The sequence below is a fragment of the Daucus carota genome, chromosome 1 (genome assembly GCF_001625215.2).
Source record: "Daucus carota subsp. sativus chromosome 1, DH1 v3.0, whole genome shotgun sequence".
Classification (NCBI taxonomy): domain Eukaryota; kingdom Viridiplantae; phylum Streptophyta; class Magnoliopsida; order Apiales; family Apiaceae; genus Daucus; species Daucus carota.
The window spans coordinates 27,788,157-27,808,956 of NC_030381.2; the positions used below are offsets into that span (position 1 = coordinate 27,788,157).

The following is a 20,800-nucleotide window of genomic DNA, read 5'->3' on the forward strand; positions in this document are numbered from 1 at the left end:
GATTATAGTAGCGTTGAAAAAAAATGTGAAGAACTTAATGAAAAAAAATATTTACTTTCCCGACATATTTTTCGAGGTATCTGTTTGATATTTTATACGACTTTAGTGATTAAGATGATACTTTTAAAAGATTAATGAAAGAAGTGATACATAACCTTTACTTCAGTGACCAACTTATACTTAACCCGATTATAAAGATGCAATAACAAATATACTGATATGATATTCCAGCTCAAACTTCTCATAATATCTCAAATGTAATCTCAGTGAAACTAGTCGGTTTATGTATTAGGTTTTTAGGTGGGTGGGATATGATGCATTGTACGAATCAACAACCGTTAATCTTTGACTTTTAGAAAAAAATAACAGAATAATATATAATAATATTTTAGTGGTTTAAATTAATCGTCGTGAAGATCGGGTAATTACTTGATATATTTTGCTGAGTATGATGAGCTATTTGATATAAAACTCTATCACAAAGATCTATATTATAAAATCTATAAGTATGTATTAATTAAAATTAAGTATTCAAATCAAAAGTCACCCGTAAAGTAAAATCCAATATATTTACGAAATGATATGATAATTTGCTTTTGTCTGAAACTCCTGAATTATCAAGTTCTTTCAAACAAATTCAAAGTTTCCTGTAATTTTGTCGAACAATATCTTCAAAAATATCGAGTCGTTTTATTAAAGGAAATTTAACATTTTTCCGTATGACTAGCGAAATTATACTAGCAGCATAATGTAACAAAATCCTAAAATTCATAGCGGGGGCCTTGAGCTAGATTTTGAGAGGTGGACCTTCAAAATTCAGCTGGACCTTATCTGCATTTCATTTAGAGACGCATGCATTTCCGGCATCATTTCGACCTGCATACTCTACCAATAATTCCTACAATCCACAGCCTCCTATTTTCCAACACCGATCAGTTTAACTTCCTCAAATTTTCGGTTTTACGTATTTTTCGCAGAAAATGTATCATTAATTATGCTTAGTATCCGAATAATATTTACAAGACATTTTACTCGACTGATGATGTGATGATGTGTATATTTAAAACTGATTTACGCTCTTCATAATTTTCGATTGTTCGATTACTTTCTTGTAACGGACTCAATCGGTTGGCCTGATTTCCAAATCATATTGTGTTCTTTTTGTTTGTATGCAGAGCTGCAATTTTTTTTGACAAACAAATAATTTTATTAACAAAAATTACTGATCGAAATTCAGTCGAGACAAATCCTGAACTGTCAACTGATTGTGAAACAAATAACGAGTTAAACAAATAGTCATTATGTTTTCAGATCGCTTAACGAATAATATTCAAATTCTTTGATATAAAAAATATTTCAATGTCATATCAAGCAATTCAACCTACATCATCTATGAAACTAGTGACATCACAATGAACCTTCACATAAGCATTATCTGTCGCCCAACGTTCAGAACTATGAGTTACATCAATTAATATTGGAGCAACAATATGAACAAATTTTTATTGCGAAAAGTGAGCTCTCGTGATATCAACCGCCGTTTCATAATCGATGCGAGTCTTATAGATCACCCAAAATAACATATGAATCCTTTTTAGAGAAACTTCTAACAACCGTGTGAAAACATGCACAAAACTCAACAACATAAACATAATAACATCCCAAAGATATGGGCACGACTAAACTATTTGACTGTTTAATAAACTTATCATCAAATGATAAATTTAATTAATATAACCATTAACGTGAAATATATATGTTCTCATTTAAAGTATTTTTATTAAGTTTTATAATTAATCATTAAATAATATAATCATAAACTGTTTTATGGATGTACGCTAATGACATGGCGGATATATATAACTTGACTTATACGCTCAATAATGGAAACATATATTTGAATTATTATGATTTGGGGAAGAAAATAAGCTAAAATCTCAAATAACTCTGAATAATATATTGCGATATCTCTCATTCTTCAGCCACTTCCCAAACTAAGTTTACTGAACTTATTTGGAGAACTAATGTGAATTTATTTTAAGCCATGATTCAAGATATTCATTTAAAATGATCAAAATGATTCAATTGTTAAAGATTGAGAAGGCCAACGTGTTGAATTTCCAAAATTAATGTAGAGATATATCATCTATGTAAACCACACACGCAGTTGATTTTAACCACAACAACTAAAACTTATGAAATGTTTATAATCAAATAGAATGTAATATTATGACTTAAAATTTTTTATTATGTAATATATGATAAGTTGTCACATAATTCACAATAAAACTTCATCAAAAATATTTTTTTATTACTCAGAATATGTATATATTAAAAAAATTAGTAAACTATTATCTGATTTCTGTAACACTTTTTTACCGATATTTTCTAACAGTTTTCAAAAATGCTGCCAAACATAACCTAACTAATGTGTTCAATAATATTGTGAAAGAATATATGCGCCTGGTTGTTTTCAAGAAGCAAAAGCTACTTCTGACTTCTGCTTTTTTTGACCCGTTTGTGTAAATAAGTATAAGTATTTTCAAGAAGTTGAAAATGCTAACTTATCTCTCAGAGCCTCTGCTTCTTTTCCAAACAATTTATTAACTTATTTATTTCTCACTTCTAATCCATTTTTTTTTTTTGTCAGAACTAATCCACTTCTTTATTTTAAATAAAAGGTCATTTTTTTTAAGATTGTCCAAATGACCCTTATATATATATATATGGTCTTTGAGAATTTTAATAAAATTATAAACAATGATGTTATAGAACTCACCACTGCTTTACTGACATTATTTACCGTGTATTGTGACTTGTGGAGCCTTTTTCCGTGTTGATCCTCATTATTACAATATCTATTATAAATGCTTAGAATATGAAAAAATGGTCTCGAATACCATTTATTAACGCTACATCGTCTATTGTTTTGGATATTTATCAAAAACGCTACATTATCTCGCGTTTGTTAATGTTAAAAGAACACAACGATATTTCATGTGGCATTTTGTTAAGGTTAAAAAGCATAACGCCGTTTCGTTTCGTGTAGGTTCTGTTAAGATTAAAATAACATAACGCTATTTCATGTAGCGTTTTGTTGTGGAACAGAATGTTACACGATTCAACGTTTTCTTTCCAAATTGAAAACACTAGATTAGTCTGATATTTGGGGTCATTTTCCCAACATTATTTTGTGATACACAGGCCTGTTTTTGTTGATTAATCACCGGAAACCCTTATAGAACAACCGTTAATTGTGTACTGATATATGATTAGTGATTGCTAGGCTAAACATGTCCCTTACCTCTATCATCTACAGAATCGATCCTTATCGCACCGGTTGAACATCTACCTTCCTTCTTGGGTACATAATTGTTCTTATTTCTCATAGTGCTGTATATAGTCGGTAGCAACCACATGGAATCATAAAATTAGAAGCTTATAATAAATTATAAAGTACTTGCAATTTATTAAAAATACACATTATAATGCTAATGCTAAAGATATAGCGGAGTCTAGCTTAATTACTATAGCTAATTACTTGAATATATGTATAGCATAACTAATCATATTCCGTTAAGCACCTGAAATTTATGTAAGATCCTGATCAGTTACTTGAAAGGGGCATCATAATCTTTGGCTGCAGCTCCGGTGACTGAATTCCACTCCCACAGTCTGTCTGCAAAGGCAGATTGAACCGAACCACCCGGCAACACATCATCAATATTATTAGGGTTATGATACATTTGCTGGCCATGCTGAATATTCACCGAAGCTTGTTGAAAACTTATAAGTCTGTGGAGATCATCAATGGCATTAGGCAATGGCACGAGCGATGGGACGGTTGAGTAGATGTTGTTGCCGTTTGGTGTGGAGATATTAGGCTCTAACGCAATGCAGGAGCTGGAAAGTCCCAAGGCCGTCCCAATGTCGGTGCTCGTACTAATTTTAGTTGTTTGATCAGTACTGAATTTGTCTTCCGCGTGCACTTGAGTTTGTTCTACAATATTTTTGAGTTTTTTTGAGGAATTGGGGGTTGAATTGTTGGCATTTCTTGATGTGGAAGCTCTGGTGGGGAGAATTCGGGGAAGAGACGGGTGATCATCGACTCCTGGTCTTTTGTACACGCGACAAAGTGAAATCTCAGCCTGTAGAATGTGTAAGTTCATTCCAAAGTGTTGAAGTTATTAGTCCTCGTAAAATCTTAAGATATGATATCAACAGAAAAAGTGATGATATAGTCCTAGCTAGATCATAGAGATTAATATAAATAGTTCTGTAACAGTAATGAATGCTATCGGTGATACAGATTGCTGAGTTTAATGCTCAGATTTTTCCTCAAACATATACTCCCTCCGCCCATTTTTTCTTCTCCACCGATCAAAATCCACCTTTTATTCAATTATAATAATTAGGCTATAGATTACCAAGAACGCGTATTATTTTTCAAAAACTTAACGAATTTAACACATATATATTTTATTAAATTAACTTTGTTGTTGAAATATATTGTACCTGCAGATCAACAAGCTAACGCATACTCTAAATCAACAGATGATGTAACAAAATCCGGATCCAATAACATATGTATAGCTAAATATCAAGAGCAACTAATATGAACCCTAGCTACTAATTTAAAGATATGGATACCTTCTGGAGCCTTTCGGTTTCGTGATGAGGCAGGCGATATTCATTCATAATCCAGCTGCTTCGAATTCCTTTAGGAGCTTTGCCGGAGTAGAAAACCAGGGTTTTCTTCAGTCCGATTGGCCTGTAACTATCGGTACGAATCATCCTATCAGCTCCCGTGGCCTTCCAGTAGCCAGAAGTTGTGACCCGATTAGGCCTATCACCGTTTCGATACTTCCGATCCCTCGGCACATAGAAATACCACTCCTTCTCCCCAATTGCTGCCAAGGCTTCATCAACCATACAAATTTAGAAATCAATTACCAAACCCTAGATATAAATAAATGAATTCACATTCTCATTTATAACACACTAACAAATCATAGCCAGAGTACGTATCACTACAAGAAAAACGACTATTTCCTGCCAAATATGTAATCGGTAGGAAATAGTACACCATTTCCTACCAATATTTTTTCTGATCCACTTTGATCAGCAGGAAATAGCCGTTTTTCTTGTAGCGTCAAAAAGTGTGTGGTTATATATACCGGGAAGTTCCCAAGGGTCGAAACGATAAAGATCGAGAGAAGTGATGAGCTCAACATTGAAACGCTTGCCCTCCACCTTACGGCGAAGGTAAAACTCCACGAGTTCTTCTTCTGTGGGGTGAAACCGAAAACCGGGCATCACCATGTCATGATCATGCTCATCATCAGCTTTGTTGTCATCATCATGATGCGGGTGATCTTGGTTCATGCTTGAAGCAATTGCCATAAACTGATCACAATTTAGAATTTAGGGCATGCAACTGACTTCTTGTTCATATTTAATGTGAAGTGGTTTTGTACAGATATTTGTCAAGTGTGATGGAACAATGTGATGGTGGAGGTGCAAGTTGTACATGCAGTAAAGATATTTAACAAGGTGTTCATGTAGTAAAAGATAATTACTTGTCGGGAGGTGTTTTTCTGATTGTTTGCGCTTCTAAAAATAGCGAGATTTCTCCGGTTATTTTCGACATATATAATTTGTCAAGTTTTTGAAATCTGCGTATCCAATTTATGTAAAAAAATTAATTTTGATCATAAATCACGTAACATGTCATGACACGTGAATACGGACCTAGAAACGTGATACCGTCATGTTTATAGTGTTAGTTTAACACGCAAGTAATGTTTCATATTAAAGTTAAAAACAGTTATCTTTAATCTAAACAGATTAGAAATACGTGATATCAATTTCATCTTAAACTGATCATTTTAGCAACAAAAACTTGTACGGACAATTTAAAATTTTCCTTTTTTTGACTTGTGATGACATTTTTACACAAATATGATATTATTTTTAATATATTAGTAGGATATAAAACATGTGTGTGTATAATATGGCTCTAGTTAGTTCCGAAGTGAGTCCTGTTAGTGTTTAGTTAAGAGAGGGAGAAGTAAATCGAAGAAGAGGGAGCAGATCGAGAGGAAAGAAGGTTAGGCAATTAGTGCAAGATGGATGTAGAAGAATTATAGATGCAATGATGTGGTATAACTTTATTGGAGCCTACTTGTAAACAAGGACATTTCAATTCGAACAAATAAAAGAGGGTGGCATGGACTGGCCTACACTCAGCGGTGGGTTTGGAAGGTTTCGTTTTTGCACTTTAATATTTCGTTTTTTTTGTTTTTTGCAATTTTATCCGAAAATAACCATCAATCAACGTATGATCAACGATCACAATATTTTAGGATTTTTATCCTAATTTAAAAAATACTAGTAATTTTAATGTGGGCAAAAAAAGTTAAACTACAGAACAATCAATTATCAGTAAAATATGTATAACAAAAAACAAACAAATATCAGATAATTTTTTTAAAAAAAATTAATTTTTGCTAAATAACACTGTATCTATTATGTATACGCAATTTCTTTTTCATTCGTAATATATCCCAAGTCCTGACACAGGAATCAGAACCATTACAAATTTAGCACTGAACTTTCACTTATCTGCCATGAACAACACGACCGATCGAGGCTACCGAAGCCACCGTTGAGATCTCATTCGTATTTAAAGCTTTGCATTCTCCTCATTAATAAGGATGGACATCTTTGACTCTCTGACTCATTCTCCTGACTGTCAGATTATTTATTCACCAAATTTAGTTTTGTGACATAAATTTATGAGTTTGATTGTATAAAAAGAAGTATTTTTTATAATTTTAATTATATATTTGTTATTTGAATTTATATATTTAAAAATTATAATTATTATGTTTGTATGATCGAAAATTTACAAATATGCATTAAATATATATAACGACATGTAAAATAGTATTGCAATTTGCATATCCTTTAGAAGATTAATATAAAAGAAAGGTGCTTCGCCAAAAATTTAAGACATCAAATTGCCAAAAATATATTTACAGCGTTTATATTAACATACGTCTCATATTTGAGCAAAGATGAATTGTGTAAAACGTGATATTATTCACTTGTGCAGGTTTGATACACAAATAAATCTATTTCAGTTAAAGTCTTCTACACATTTTCCAAGCCAATGTAGGAAATGATTACTTAAGCTCTTACTAAAGCAATATTAAATATAAGTAGGAAAATTCTGGTCTTACATAAGTGTAAGCTGAATTTGAAGTCAAGTCTCTCTGGCTTGTACATAATAATTCTTTTAAAGAAGTGGCAAATGGTTCACAGAGTCATCAACACAAAAATCTTCCAATTCGTAGTATATAAAGTATATAATCTCAAAACAAGCTTTTTTGAATCATAAACAAAATCTGTAGTCAAAACTCACCATATTATAGTTGCACCGTGTCTCTACCACTAACTAGCAAGTTGCAACTACCTAGTTTTCTTGGCTTTCGCCAACTTTTTCTTTTTCTTCTTCAGGGCTTTTGGTACTTTTGTTTTTCTAGCCTCTCTTTTCTCTTCTTTAACTTTCTTCTTGTTCTCCTTTCTAGCTGCTTTTATATCCTCAGGTCTCTTTGGCTCATTTTCAGACAGAGACCCTTCTTCATCGGAGCCAATCAAACTATCCTCACTTTCATCTGTTTCTTCCTCCGATTCAATTTCCTGGGAATTAATATGACCATCTTGATCAGTAGGTGCCTCGAAGATGACCTCTCGAGGTTGCTGTTGGTCGTCTCTTCTGGGAAGAGAAGGTTGAGCAATGGCAAGTGCCTCTTTAAGCCCAGTGATAGTCTGGTATAACATATCTCCAGTGTCCTTGCCACTAGTTATTGCCATGACATCCTCTTCAGCATGCATCACATCATCTAGCGTTTTGGGAATATACGACTACCAATAAAAGATATAATATCGAGTTTAACATAGAAACTTAAAAGATAAGTTGGACATAAACTCAAAAGATCATGCAGATCTCGAGCATTGTAAAAATTTACTTTCTCAAAAAGTAAATAACTGGGAACAAATCTCAGGACATGTTCGTAGGAAAAAAAGTAACTAGAAGTCTTAAGTATCACTAACCAGGCACTTCTTTGAGACAGTAGCATACGGGTAAAACAGAAACATAGAACTACATAATACATATATAATGGAATAAATCAATATGATAAGATAAGAAGTGTGGCTGCTCATATACCTGCACAAACACGGAATCTGCAATTTCATCCTCTGCGGAAATCAGATTTCCTCTAGCCAGAATTTTTTGTTGCGCCTAATAACGAGAGGGTATTTATTACTTAAAAAATTCAGGAAAAATGCATAAGGACTTAAAAGTGAAAATGCTACATAAACAGGTCGTACCATTTCCAAATAACTGTCCACAGAATCGTCGCTAATGGATGGATCAACTATGAAATCAAACAATTCACGAATCGTCATAACAGCTACACCATGTTTTTTAAAGAAGTCCTGAAACTCACAATAAGCTATTATTATTCGCTGGAAATAAATTCAATTACTGCTTCATTTATTTTCATACAGAATTGTAATTATGTAAAAACAACTCACTGAAACATGAAGGCAGTCCTCTTTAAGGAAATCAAGGGCATGGGGATGGTCAAGATCAACCGATTGTGATACATCAATAATATACAAGTGACCCTGGCATGAGTAAGATTTTATTAATAATAATCTTCATAATAAAAAAGATTATGATTGAACATATTATATAATGTTAATCATTTAGAGATCCTCACCTCATAAAAAAGTATGTTGTATTCACTGAGATCTCCATGCACCAGCTTGCACTTCTGATATAATGTGCGCATTGCCATTACCATCTGATACAGATGAAAAAGGTTTAGGACCATATATCACAACCCCAGAAGCACATATAAAAATTCGTGCATTTAACGTACAAAACAATTTGATATAATATGATAGATATATCAGGTTTGGAAGTCATTCCCCATCCTAGCTTGAATCTAAGAGAATCCTTATCTAGAATCATCTTTTCTCCAGTGTGAAATAAAATCTGCAGTTGTATATGGGAATGCTCCTACTATTATAGGGTATGATAATAATGCTAGACTCTTCTGCTCAAGTGGAATTCTCAATAGAATCACTATCAGGCAATTGAGGGGGTCACCAAGATGAGCCATATTAACAAGTCAAATATCCATCTACCAGGGTGTAAAGCTATCTTTCAATATCTTTTTAAAATGTTTTATTCACAAAAATTTACATTAAAAAAAGGGTTATATATCAAATTGGCCACCCATTACGTCAAATTGTCTCACTTCACCCACCCATCTCATCAGGGACTTGTTTAAGCCACTATAAATCAAATATATAGCATTTTACTCACATCCCTATTTATACCTATTTACTTAATCATTTATAAAAAATCAACCGTTTGTCTTTTTACCACAAAACCACCTCGAGTACCTTCATAATCGTCTCTATTATTTATCAAAATAATTTAGAAATTTTTAAAGCAACATACTTAGGGTGATCACATAAATATATATATTACTAAATATTTTTTTTAATAAATAGCTTTGTTGCTTTATTAATTTCCAAATTATTTTGATAAATACTAGAGACAATTATGAAGGTACTCGAGGTGGTTTTGTAGCAAAAAAACAAATGGCTAATTTTTGATAAATAATTAAATAAAAATGTATGAATAGTATTGTGGGTAAAATGATATATATTTTGTTTACAGTGGTTTAAACGAGTCCCCGATGAGATGGGTTGGTAAAGTGAGACATTTTGACGTAATGGGTGGCCAGTTTGATATAAAACCCATTAAAAAAAAACACTCTAGCAGAATGCAGATACAGGTAATTAGCCAACTAAATTTCAAATTTCACTGATGTTGCGTATAGAAGCAATTATATACATATCCTGAATTCATTAACTGTTAAAACACACCTCCATATAAGCTTCACGTAGTTTGTCAAGAGATAAAGAGGCATCCTTAAGTCGAGGTGCAGCCCAACCAGATTTGCCTGCAGAGAAAACTTACATGAATCTTCGGCCAGTGTATACATTTAAATTAAAACATTTTGAAGAAAGATGAAAGTACATAGTAAGAACTTACTACTTACTGCCAAAAAACTATAGGGGTAATAGCGAGAAGCCGAGAACAAGGTTGCCAAACAAAATTTTAAAGTCATTGCGGTTTCATATGCGCAAGTTAGGGCCCAAACCAAAAACCATGACAGCTATAAATTAATCAAATCTCACATTATTTGTTGGACTTAAAATTTTCCAAAGAGCTTTTCAAAAATAGGAAGATGATAGAAAATACAAGGGGTGCAAAAATAAAGAAAATAATCCATAACTTAGTCATTTGTTGTGGCCGGGGGGGGGGGGGGGGGGGGGGGGGGGGTGATTCAAACGAGAACAGTTGTCCTGCGCTTTTCAAAAAGTGCAGAACAAACTGTCAAACTGTTTAGCAAATATTTCACGTTTTCATTATTGTACTCTTCTGTTGCAGAACAATAGTGTTCTCTATATTCTCATGCTAAGACGTGTTCTCCATAGAATGCGACCCTACATACACATACATATGCATATATATATATAGGGTGGTGCTCAAATGAGAACCCCAACTAATATGAGATATGAGATCTAATCTCAATCACACATTTGTATCCCCAAATTAAATCACAACCACACATTTAAACTTTTATTTTATAATTCATCTCTTCACTCCCACCCACCTACCCAAACCCACCCACCAACCAGTACACCAGTACACCATCACGCACCAACAATCTCCCGCCCACCACTATCGCAACGCTTCAGATACCCTCCCCCCTCTCTCTCTCATCTCCAGCCCCAGCCCCTCGACTTCCTCTCTGAATCTGGTCCACGGCGACTCACCACCGCCTCCACCAGTCGAACCACCGTGATTCCTCGATGCTGCTGTCGTCGCTATAGTATACACACGAATCGAGCCGGTGAGTGGGAGCAGTGCGAAGCCAGCATTGACGCCGGAGGACTTTCCGACGAAGGCTGGGGCGATGAGGGAGGAGGATGTTAAAGGGATGGAGGTGATGTGGTGTGTTCTCCAGAGATGCTGCTCGTCGTGGTGGTGTGATGAGTGGCGGTGATTTATGTTTTTATGGTAGTGATTTTTGTTTTTTGATGTTGATTTCTTATTTTCTTGGTGTTGATTTCTCGATTTGGGGGTTTTCGATGGTGATTTTGTTTTGTAGCTGGTGATTTTTCGGATTTAGGGGTGGTGGTGGTGGTTTGTAGCTGGTGGTGGTGCGGTGGTTTTAATTTTCTGGCGGTGATTTCTCATTTTCTGGTGGTGATTTTATGCTTTCCGGTGGTGATTTTCTGGTGGTCGCCGGAGGTGGTGGTGGTGGTCAGCGCTGGTTGAAAGTGACAGGTAGTTGAATTAGAAAATGGTAAAATTTTAAAATATTAAATGGATGGTGGGAGATGAATATAATGTATTTAAATGAGTGGCAGAGATTAGATCTCATATCTCACATTAGTTGGGGTTCTCATTTGAGCAAGACCCTATATATATATATGTGTATTCAGAATGAACAAAATAAATGATAGAACTACCTATAAACTCCATAACAAGAACATGAAGCCTCAAAAGAAGTGGAGTTGGGCACCTAATTCCTGCTGCCTTTAGCCTGAAAAATAAAATAAAAAAGTAAATCATATTCAAATATTATATATACAAAAATAAAACACTCGTGAACTATTCACCCTGTTCACAGAACATCACAAGACTGCACTTACTGCAGGATATGATAGTCTGTTTGCTCATCTTGCACTATAAACTTGTTACATTTTAATGGAACCACTTGCTATGTTTCTTAGTCCCTAAGTTCCTGTAACCAACATATAAATGAAAGGGCTGGCAGAAACTTTGTGCTTCTTATCTTATTGCATTACTTAGCTCATTACATATTTAAAGTTTGTGAGTAGCTGCAAATCCAGATAATACAGAAATATCTCTTATGTTTGATAAGTATATTTTTACTAGCAATCAGGAGACCGAGTTCAAGAATCTCAACCTATATTACTTGGTATCATGATATCATGATACTCTTCCTCTTTATCTCTAGTTAAGTCCACCCCTTCAGGTGTGTAAGAGCTTTAAGCTCAAAATTTCATGATAGATGCATTATACCACAAAGCTTTTATAAGGCCCTGCTTGGTATTGTTGATACAAACAGTAACATCAGTTTTTTGGTGAAAAGCAGCAGGCAAAAAAATATTTGACAAATTTAAAAGCAGTTTTTCTGAACAGTAGTTCTCGACTCAAAAGCTGCTGCATGTCTCCCCATGCTTTGGAAAAAGCTGCTCAGTTTTTGCGGGAATCTACCACTAGTTTCACTAACAAACCTCACCAAAAACATTAATCTTTTTAATATTATACCTCAAAACATGCAAACATCAAATATAAAATCAAACAATTATCTGATTTTTGCAATAGTACCTTCTTTTTTACAAGCACTTTTTCTAACACAGCAGCTTTAAACAACACTCTCAAACGGAGCCTAATTTAAGTATATCTACATAATCATTTTATATAATCTCTATGAATTAGCAACAGAAAATCTACTGGAATGCTCCGAGTGTGACCCACAAAAATCATTGTAGCAATTACAAACAAAGTAAAGAAGCATTTACAGTGAATTACATAGTTATTGTACTCGTGTACCTCATAAGATTCCTCATTTCTTTTTCAGCCCATGTCTTGACCATTTTTCTAGGATTGTGCCGGCAATATCCATATCTGAAACGGTAGTCACCTTTTACATATCTGTCTCTGTCCCTGAAATGTTTGCATCAAATTTAGTATCGGTAACACTAACAAGGAGGATCTAAACGTTAATCTCGGATGCTAGCTTGGACAGCAGGAGGAAAAGAAAATATAAACAGTCTGTAGAGTGTGTTAAAATGCATATAAATTTGATTGTCTCGTAAACTACTAAGTTGTATTGGATATATTCAAATTTGACTTGTCTCATAGGGAAGCTGTGAAGCACTTGAAAGTTATGTGAATAATCATGGAAGAAATAAGTAGACCAAATGTTAATCTACCGTCCAACTGTTGAACTAACATCTACCTTCCAAATTATAGTGAACATCAAAGAATATTTATCACCGCCTAACAATAGTATCTTGTACTTGCAACTTCTAGACCACAACAAATTTACAGGACTGTTCATCCAGTTACCAATCATACATGCCACTGATGATTTATCAGAAAGGATCAGATGAACGAAATAATTATTAAAGATAACCTCATGCTCTCTGGTCCCTCTTGGCATGCTTGTTCCCAATTTAACCTTAACTTACGTTATCTATGAAGAGAACCCCTTGTTCGTGAAAAGGGGGAAAAAGAAGCCAAGATTATTGCATATGTGCAAATTTTACTTATATGTACTAAATAGATGATGTTTAAGTATTAAGAAATAATGGAAAGAATATAAAAATATAGCAACCAGACAGATTCCAGCCTTGATTCTTCAACTACAGTGCACAACAGCATAATTACAGTACAGATTTGTCGAGCTTACTTGAACACAAGTACAGAAGTTTTGTAAATTTTGATTGCCAATTCCTGACCATCAGATTTTGTAGCATGGTAAACATTTGCCTGCACAGAGACAACAAAAAAAAAGACACGAGATTGTTGATAACAATGGTAGCAATGGAAATAGCTTTAATAAAAGGTAGCAAAGGAACCATTGGCACTAAAACAAAAGAAAGTAAAAGTTGAAATGCAGAAAACACATACTTCTTTTCCAGTTGAAATACAACCATTTATATCATGGAAGACACCCCGATTCAACATTTTGAACAAAACCATGCGAGTTCTGGGGTCAATTGCCTGCCAAGAAAACAAGAGATACTTCTATGAGTTACATCAAATAACGGCATTACAAAAAGTAAAACTTGAGGCAGGCTGCAAAAGCAATAATTAAAACGAACTCGAATTGTCTTTTGAGCAGATTCAGCCACTGCACGAAGCAATTTTAAAAAAACCTAACTATACGTTGAACTTATCTAATTGATCCGGGTGTCCAACAAATAACTAACGGGCACGCCACTATTTAGTATCACTTCAGCCAGAAACTGAGTATATTTTCACTCGGGCATTTTGATTTATTTTCAGCTTCTTCAAAAGTGAGTCATTATAATACAAAACGCACGGCCCTTCAGGACATATTAAGAGGACAGCAGCAGGGAATTTTTATTTTTGCATCTAAATTTGTTAGAAGAAGGTAAACACTTGCATGATACAATCATACAACTTTGATATATTAATGAAAATCACTATAAGTAGCAAGATTTGTTTCTATAAACAAAAAAACCATGCATACATCCCATGCAAAACTATCCTCAGGAGCAGATCAGTGAATGTGAAGAAGGGTTCATTAGATTTTGATACCGTTTCTTAGAAACAAGCACTTCCGATAAGAAGACTTCAGAAAATAGTTTTAGAAATTATGCGATGTGTTCTTCTATCTCTTTTTTGATAAATATACCAAATAATTCTAACCGTATATCATTACTGCTTTAAATAAGAGAATATTCTTGTACTTTTATCATAAGTATAATATAAGTTAAAAGGATATGCGCAAGAGTTAAAGGAGTGAATATTTCACATGCTCCCAGTAAAGGACCAGAGGTACATCTCTTATATAAATCAATAAAGATTTCATTACATATTGGATTCGTTCCAAAATTTTAATTTGTGATCTATACATCTGAATTTTTTTATATACTAACATGCAAACAGAGAAAACCATTCATCTATACAGTTCCATGAGTAAACATCCTATATAATATATAAGTTGATGACCATTTAGTGTTTCAGTTTTATCATTCATGAAATTGTACAAAAGAAAATTAGTTACCATAATAAACAAGTTTAAAAGGTAACGTAAAGGTTTCATTGTGCGTAACAATGTATATTATTTTTACTTAAAATAGATCAAGTTACCTGGAAATTTCATTTCTCATACTGCACCTTATAACTAGCCTAGTAAAGCGAATTTTGCATGATTAATAATACGACTACCTCCAATACTTCTAAACAAGTAGATACCTGAATAAAACACAAAGCATTCAAAGAGAAACAAAACAAACAAACACCACACATATGCTTTTTCGCGCTTATATGCATTTCTGTGTTACAAACTTACAACATAAATTCAGCACTAAGATTAAAAATATCACACATTTTATTTCCTTAAGAGAGATAATAAAAAAGTAGAGAGACATCGATCATACACACACCTGTTCAACAGTTGCACGATCCGCCTTCTCCGTAGTTTTAGTCTTTCCAATTGCCATATCTCTAACACTTCCACGAATAGCAGTTGTAACAGAATTCGACATGCCAACATCAAACCTTCCCTCCCATTCCTACACCAACCAACAAAACTTACAGTATTCAGATATTATCGAGAAATATATAAACTAATAACTAAATGTGCGTATGATATACCTCTAAAGGTGAAGCTCTAATATGATTAGTGAATTTCTGGTTTCGATTCGAGAGAGGCTGCAGCGAAGAGGCATTTGGACGAGTGTGAAGGCCACCGTGAGCATTTGGGCGCCTCGACTGAGGAGTAAAAGCTCCATCAATAGCATCTTCATCGTGTTTTGAATCCAAATAGTCCAGAGCGTCTCCAATTTCAGAATCTGATGACCACGAATCCTCTTCTTCTTCATCTACTTCAACTTCTGCTTCAAGTTCGGGCACTTCAATCGGTTTTTCAACGTCAATTGACATCTTTAATTCACTGCTTTGATTCTATGTTTTAGGGTTTTTAAATCGGGGGAGAATTTTTGATAGTGTATTGTGGTTAGGGTTTTAGGTTGTGCGCACTGCGCAGGACGAAAACAAGCGAGGAGAACCCTTTTTCTTCCCTACTCTATTTTTATTATTTACTACTACTTGGTCGGAAAAAAAAAATACAATTTTATATATTTCTCCTTATAAATAAGTTTAACTAGCGTAGAAGCTCGTGCAAGGCACGGGCCAGCACTTATATATAAAATTATATATTATTTATTTTAATTAATAAATTTGTTTGTTTTTATAGTATAACTAGTTGAGAAGCCGCGCGTTGCGGCGGCCTATAAAAATTATATTAATAATTTAATATTAATATGTGTAGAATGTAATAATTTTATGGCTGTCTATAAAAAAATATTAATGATTCAAAAGTAATATTTGTAGAATAAAATAAATTTTATATTATAAAAATCTTGATGTAATACCAATACTAATATATAAAATTGCAAAATTGGATTACAATTCATGGTGAAAAAATGTAAATAAATTTCTACACGCAATTAACAATTTAAAGCACGACGAATCTTAATTTTATTTGTGTTTTTTTTAAAAAGTAATTATGTTCCTACATTGTCACCTTCCTCTAATTTTTTTGGATTGATTGTGCACAAAAATATCTAACTTAAATCCGTGAGATAGCGGTTTATAACTACCCTTACTTGTAACAAACTTTATTTTCTAATACTGTATAAACAGCCTTCACTTAAAAATTGCTTGAACGGAGCAAACAGATAATGCATGAATGATATTTTCCTGTATACAAAGTAAATTATATAAAAATTAACAACAACAAACATGTCCGATGAACAATACAAATATTATAAAAGAATAACCAACAAACATACATGACTAATAGTTAATTTATTGATATCATCCATCAATATCATGTCAAGACTATAACCATCTCCCGTATTTGGATTTGTCGACTCCCACGTAGCGGTCTATAACTAATTTTGCTTGCAACAACCTTTGATTTTTTAATACCGTATAAACAGCCATCACTTATCGTTGCAGAAGAACGACACCACCAAGTTAGAAATCGAGCAAGAGAACTATCAACAGAGAGAGGTAGGGTTGTGGTATTGAGAAAGAAGAGGTAGAGAGAGGTAGGGTTGTGGTATTGAGAGAGAGGAGGTTGTGTTTAGATGATCCAAAACCTACAACCTATAAGGGTATTTATAGGTGCAGAGAGACTTGTGTGCTACTCTTTCCCATAATTAAATAATCTGAAACAAAATCAGATTAAAACTTTCAAGCTACTATATTCCATAAATATTCTGAAACAAAATCAGATTTCGAAACTTGCTTCTAATATATCCAAAACTAAAAAAGGAAATTCTAATTTTTGATATTTTTCATCCGAAAATTCCAGAAAATTAGAAAAATAGAACGGAGCGATGTGAGAGGCGCCACCTACACGCCCCTCGCTTCTCCTTTATATAAGTATATTGACTAGTTGAGAAGCCGCGCGTTGCGGCGGCCTATAAAAATTATAATTAATAATTTCAATATTAATATTTTAGAGTATAATAATTTTATGACTGTCTATAAAAAATATATTAATGATTAAAAATTAATATTTGTAGGATGAAATCAATTTTATATTATAAAAATCTTGATGTAATACCAATACTAATATATAAAATTGCAAAATTTGGACTATAATTCATGGTGAAAATCTGAAAATAAATTTCTACACGTAACTAACAATTTAAAACACAACGAATCTTAATTTTATTTGTGTTTCTTTTTTGAAAAGTAATAATGTTCACATTCCTCCAATTTTTTTGGATTGATTGTGCGCAAAAAACATCTAACTTAAATCCGTGAGATAGCGGTCTATAACTACCCTTACGTATAACAACCTTTATTTTTTAATACTGTATAAACAGCCTTCACTTAAAAGTTGCTTGAACGGAGCAAACAGATAATGCATGAATAATATTTTCTTGTATACAAAGTAAATCATAAAAAAATTAATAACAACAAACATGTTCAATGAACAAAACAAATATTATAAAAAAATAACCAACAAACATACATCACTAATAGTTAATTTATTGATATCATCCATCAATATCATGTCAAGATTATATTCTTCTCCCGTGTTTGGATTTGTCGACTCCCACATAGCGGTTTATAACTACCTTTCCTTGCATAGCGGTTTATAACTACCTTTCCTTGCAACAACCTTTAATTTTTTTAATACTGTATAAATAGCCCTCACTTATCGTTGTAGAAGAACGACACCACCGAGTTAGAAATCGAGCAAGAGAACTATTACCAGAGAGAGGTAGGGTTGTGATATTGAGAGAGAGTAGGTTGTGTTTAGATGATCCAAAACCCTACAACCTATACGGGTATTTATAGGTGCAGAGAGACTTGTGTGCTACTCTTTCCCATAATTAAATAATGTGAAACAAAATCAGATTAAAACTTTCAAACTGTTATATTCCATAAATAATCTGAAACAAAATCAGATTCTGAAATATCCGAAAGTAAAAAAGGTAATTCTAATTTTTGATATTTTTCATCTGAAAATTCTAAAAAATTAGAAAAATATAACGGAGCGATGTAAGAGGCGCCACCTACACGCCCCTCGCTTCTCCATTATATAGAAACGAAATCAGATTAAAACTTTAAAACTACTATATTTCACTGAAACAAAATTAAATTCTGAAACTTGCTTCTAATATATCCGAAACTAAAAAAAGGTAATTCTATCGCTTCTCCTTTATATAGAAACAAAATCAGATTAAAATTTTCAAGCTACTATATTCCATAAATAATCGGAAACAAAATTAGATTCTGAAACTTGCTTCTAATATATCCGAAACTAAAAAATGCAGGTCTAATTTTTGATATTTTTCATCCAAAAATTACAGAAAATTAGAAAAATAGAACGGAGCGATGTGAGAGGCTCCACATACACGCCCCTCGCTTCTCCTTTATATAAGTATATTGATTGTGTTTTTATTAAATTTTTAGGTATAATTTTATTTTGAAACCAACTAATAATATCAATAATATCTAATTCAGGATAGTAAATATATTTTTATTTACTCATACTGACAAAATAATTTGTATATGAGAGATTTTTACAATCAGTGAAGTCTGGTGGGCTATTCAATCCAATTATAACGACATAGATAGAACTTTTACACGCAAATTATATATTTCAATTTATAAAATAGGTAAATAGTTGAAATTGATTTAATATGTTCATGATTTACGATCACCCTTAGTGATATGATCGAATTCAAGCAGCACATGAACATATAAAAGTTTAACTATACGAATCGATCAAAGTTTGGATACACATAATAGTTGTGATCTCCCTTTGTCTCTCTTTCTCACCATGTCTTTCAATGTTCTTATAACCAGTCTACACATATTTATATGTCAGAACAATACTATGATCATCAGTCGGTCGAACGATCATTTGCTACCCTATTACTATCTTATCATGAAAGTTTATCAATATTTAATAAGTTGATTTATTTTTTATAAAATCATATGTGATTATTTTATTTAATAGTCAGTTGTCTAAAACTCGACTGATTTGAGTTGTAATTCGGTCAAGTACTTGCCCTCGAACTCCTTTCCAAGCTAATTTTATATTGTTTGGATGATAACTCAATTTTGAGTTCCACTCTAGTAAAACTCGAGTTTTGTTTGTTTTTTATAATATAATTGTGTTTTTATTAAGCTTTTATGTATACTTTTATTTTGAAACCAACTAATAACATCAATAATATCTAACTCAGGATAGTAAATATATTTTTATTTACTCATACTAACACGATATAATTTGTATATGAGTGATTTTTACAACCAGTGAAGTCTAGTGGGCTATTCAATCCAATTAATAATGACACAAGTAGAATTTTTAGACGCAAATTATATATATTATCTATAAAACATATAAATAGTTGAAATTGATTTAATATGTTCACAAGTTACGATCACCTATAGTGATATGATCGAATTCGAGCACATGCACATATAAAAGTTTAACTACACTAGTCGATCAAAGTTCAGACACACATAATAGTTGTTATTTCCCTTTGTCTCGCTTTCTCTCCTCCTCTCTCTCAGTCTTCTTATAACCGGTCTACACATATTTATATGTTGAGCAATAAGCGGTTGAACGATCATTTGCTACCCTATTACTCCCTCTGTCCTTCTATATTTACTCGAGTAATGAGTACTCGATATAATCACTGAGTCAAATCATAATTTGGTTTTTAAAATAGTGATTACAGAATTTAATTAAGCTGTCACTTGAGTCCATTACATATAAATAATTTTTATTTTTTAATTAAATGAGAATTACAAGATCTTAATTAAAATCTATAATTAAAATGATAGTTTGATTAAATGTTCCAAAATAAGTTGAGATAAATGAGGGGTCATAAATAAGTGAAAAATGTAATTAACATAAATATTTATTTATGTGCAAATACCTTAATCAATGATATTTAATATGTTAAATATATAATAAATGAACCATATTGGTATTTTTGTAAATATAGATTAAATAGGGGTATAATGGACATTTCACGCCTAATTGTTTTGCTCTTTTTGCCCTTGGTTGCAATTTAATATATAGAAGTAGAAGTCTGAAACTTACAAAAATATATTCACCCTGATACATTTGATTCATTATTTAAAAATTTATTTTAATTAAAATATATATATGATTTTAATATTCCTTATAATTTAAATTCATAATAAAATTATTAAAATATATATGACAAAATAACAACCATAGTAATTGGCGCATGACAGAGATTATAAATTAGTTAATATTTAACTGATAGATCGAGGAAAACAGGTTAAAGTAATGAGTGATATTAAAATATCTGTTATAAATAAAATTTTTGAAATGTCAATATAATTAATCGA

At 32.6% G+C, this 20,800-nt stretch overlaps 2 protein-coding genes across 2 annotated transcripts; both read right to left on the bottom strand.

Annotated features, from left to right (window-relative positions):
* Positions 1-3,461: 3,461 nt before the first annotated feature.
* On the bottom strand, positions 3,462-5,501 carry LOC108195553 (NAC domain-containing protein 35). Its single transcript, XM_017362530.2, has 3 exons — positions 5,178-5,501; positions 4,651-4,919; positions 3,462-4,148 (listed from the first exon to the last, which is right to left on the bottom strand). The coding sequence occupies exons 1-3, from the start codon at positions 5,401-5,403 to the stop codon at positions 3,612-3,614; spliced, it is 1,032 nt and encodes a 343-aa protein (XP_017218019.1). The 5' UTR covers positions 5,404-5,501; the 3' UTR covers positions 3,462-3,611.
* Positions 5,502-7,331: 1,830 nt separating this feature from the next.
* LOC108205430 (uncharacterized) lies at positions 7,332-15,996 on the bottom strand. The gene is made up of 12 exons (XM_017375384.2): positions 15,539-15,996; positions 15,328-15,456; positions 13,823-13,915; positions 13,602-13,681; positions 12,740-12,853; positions 11,629-11,702; positions 9,973-10,049; positions 8,793-8,876; positions 8,605-8,697; positions 8,398-8,505; positions 8,234-8,308; positions 7,332-7,929 (listed from the first exon to the last, which is right to left on the bottom strand). Exons 1-12 carry the CDS (start codon positions 15,824-15,826, stop codon positions 7,474-7,476), a joined length of 1,671 nt encoding a protein of 556 aa, XP_017230873.1. The 5' UTR covers positions 15,827-15,996; the 3' UTR covers positions 7,332-7,473.
* Between the last annotated feature and the right edge of the window lie 4,804 nt (positions 15,997-20,800).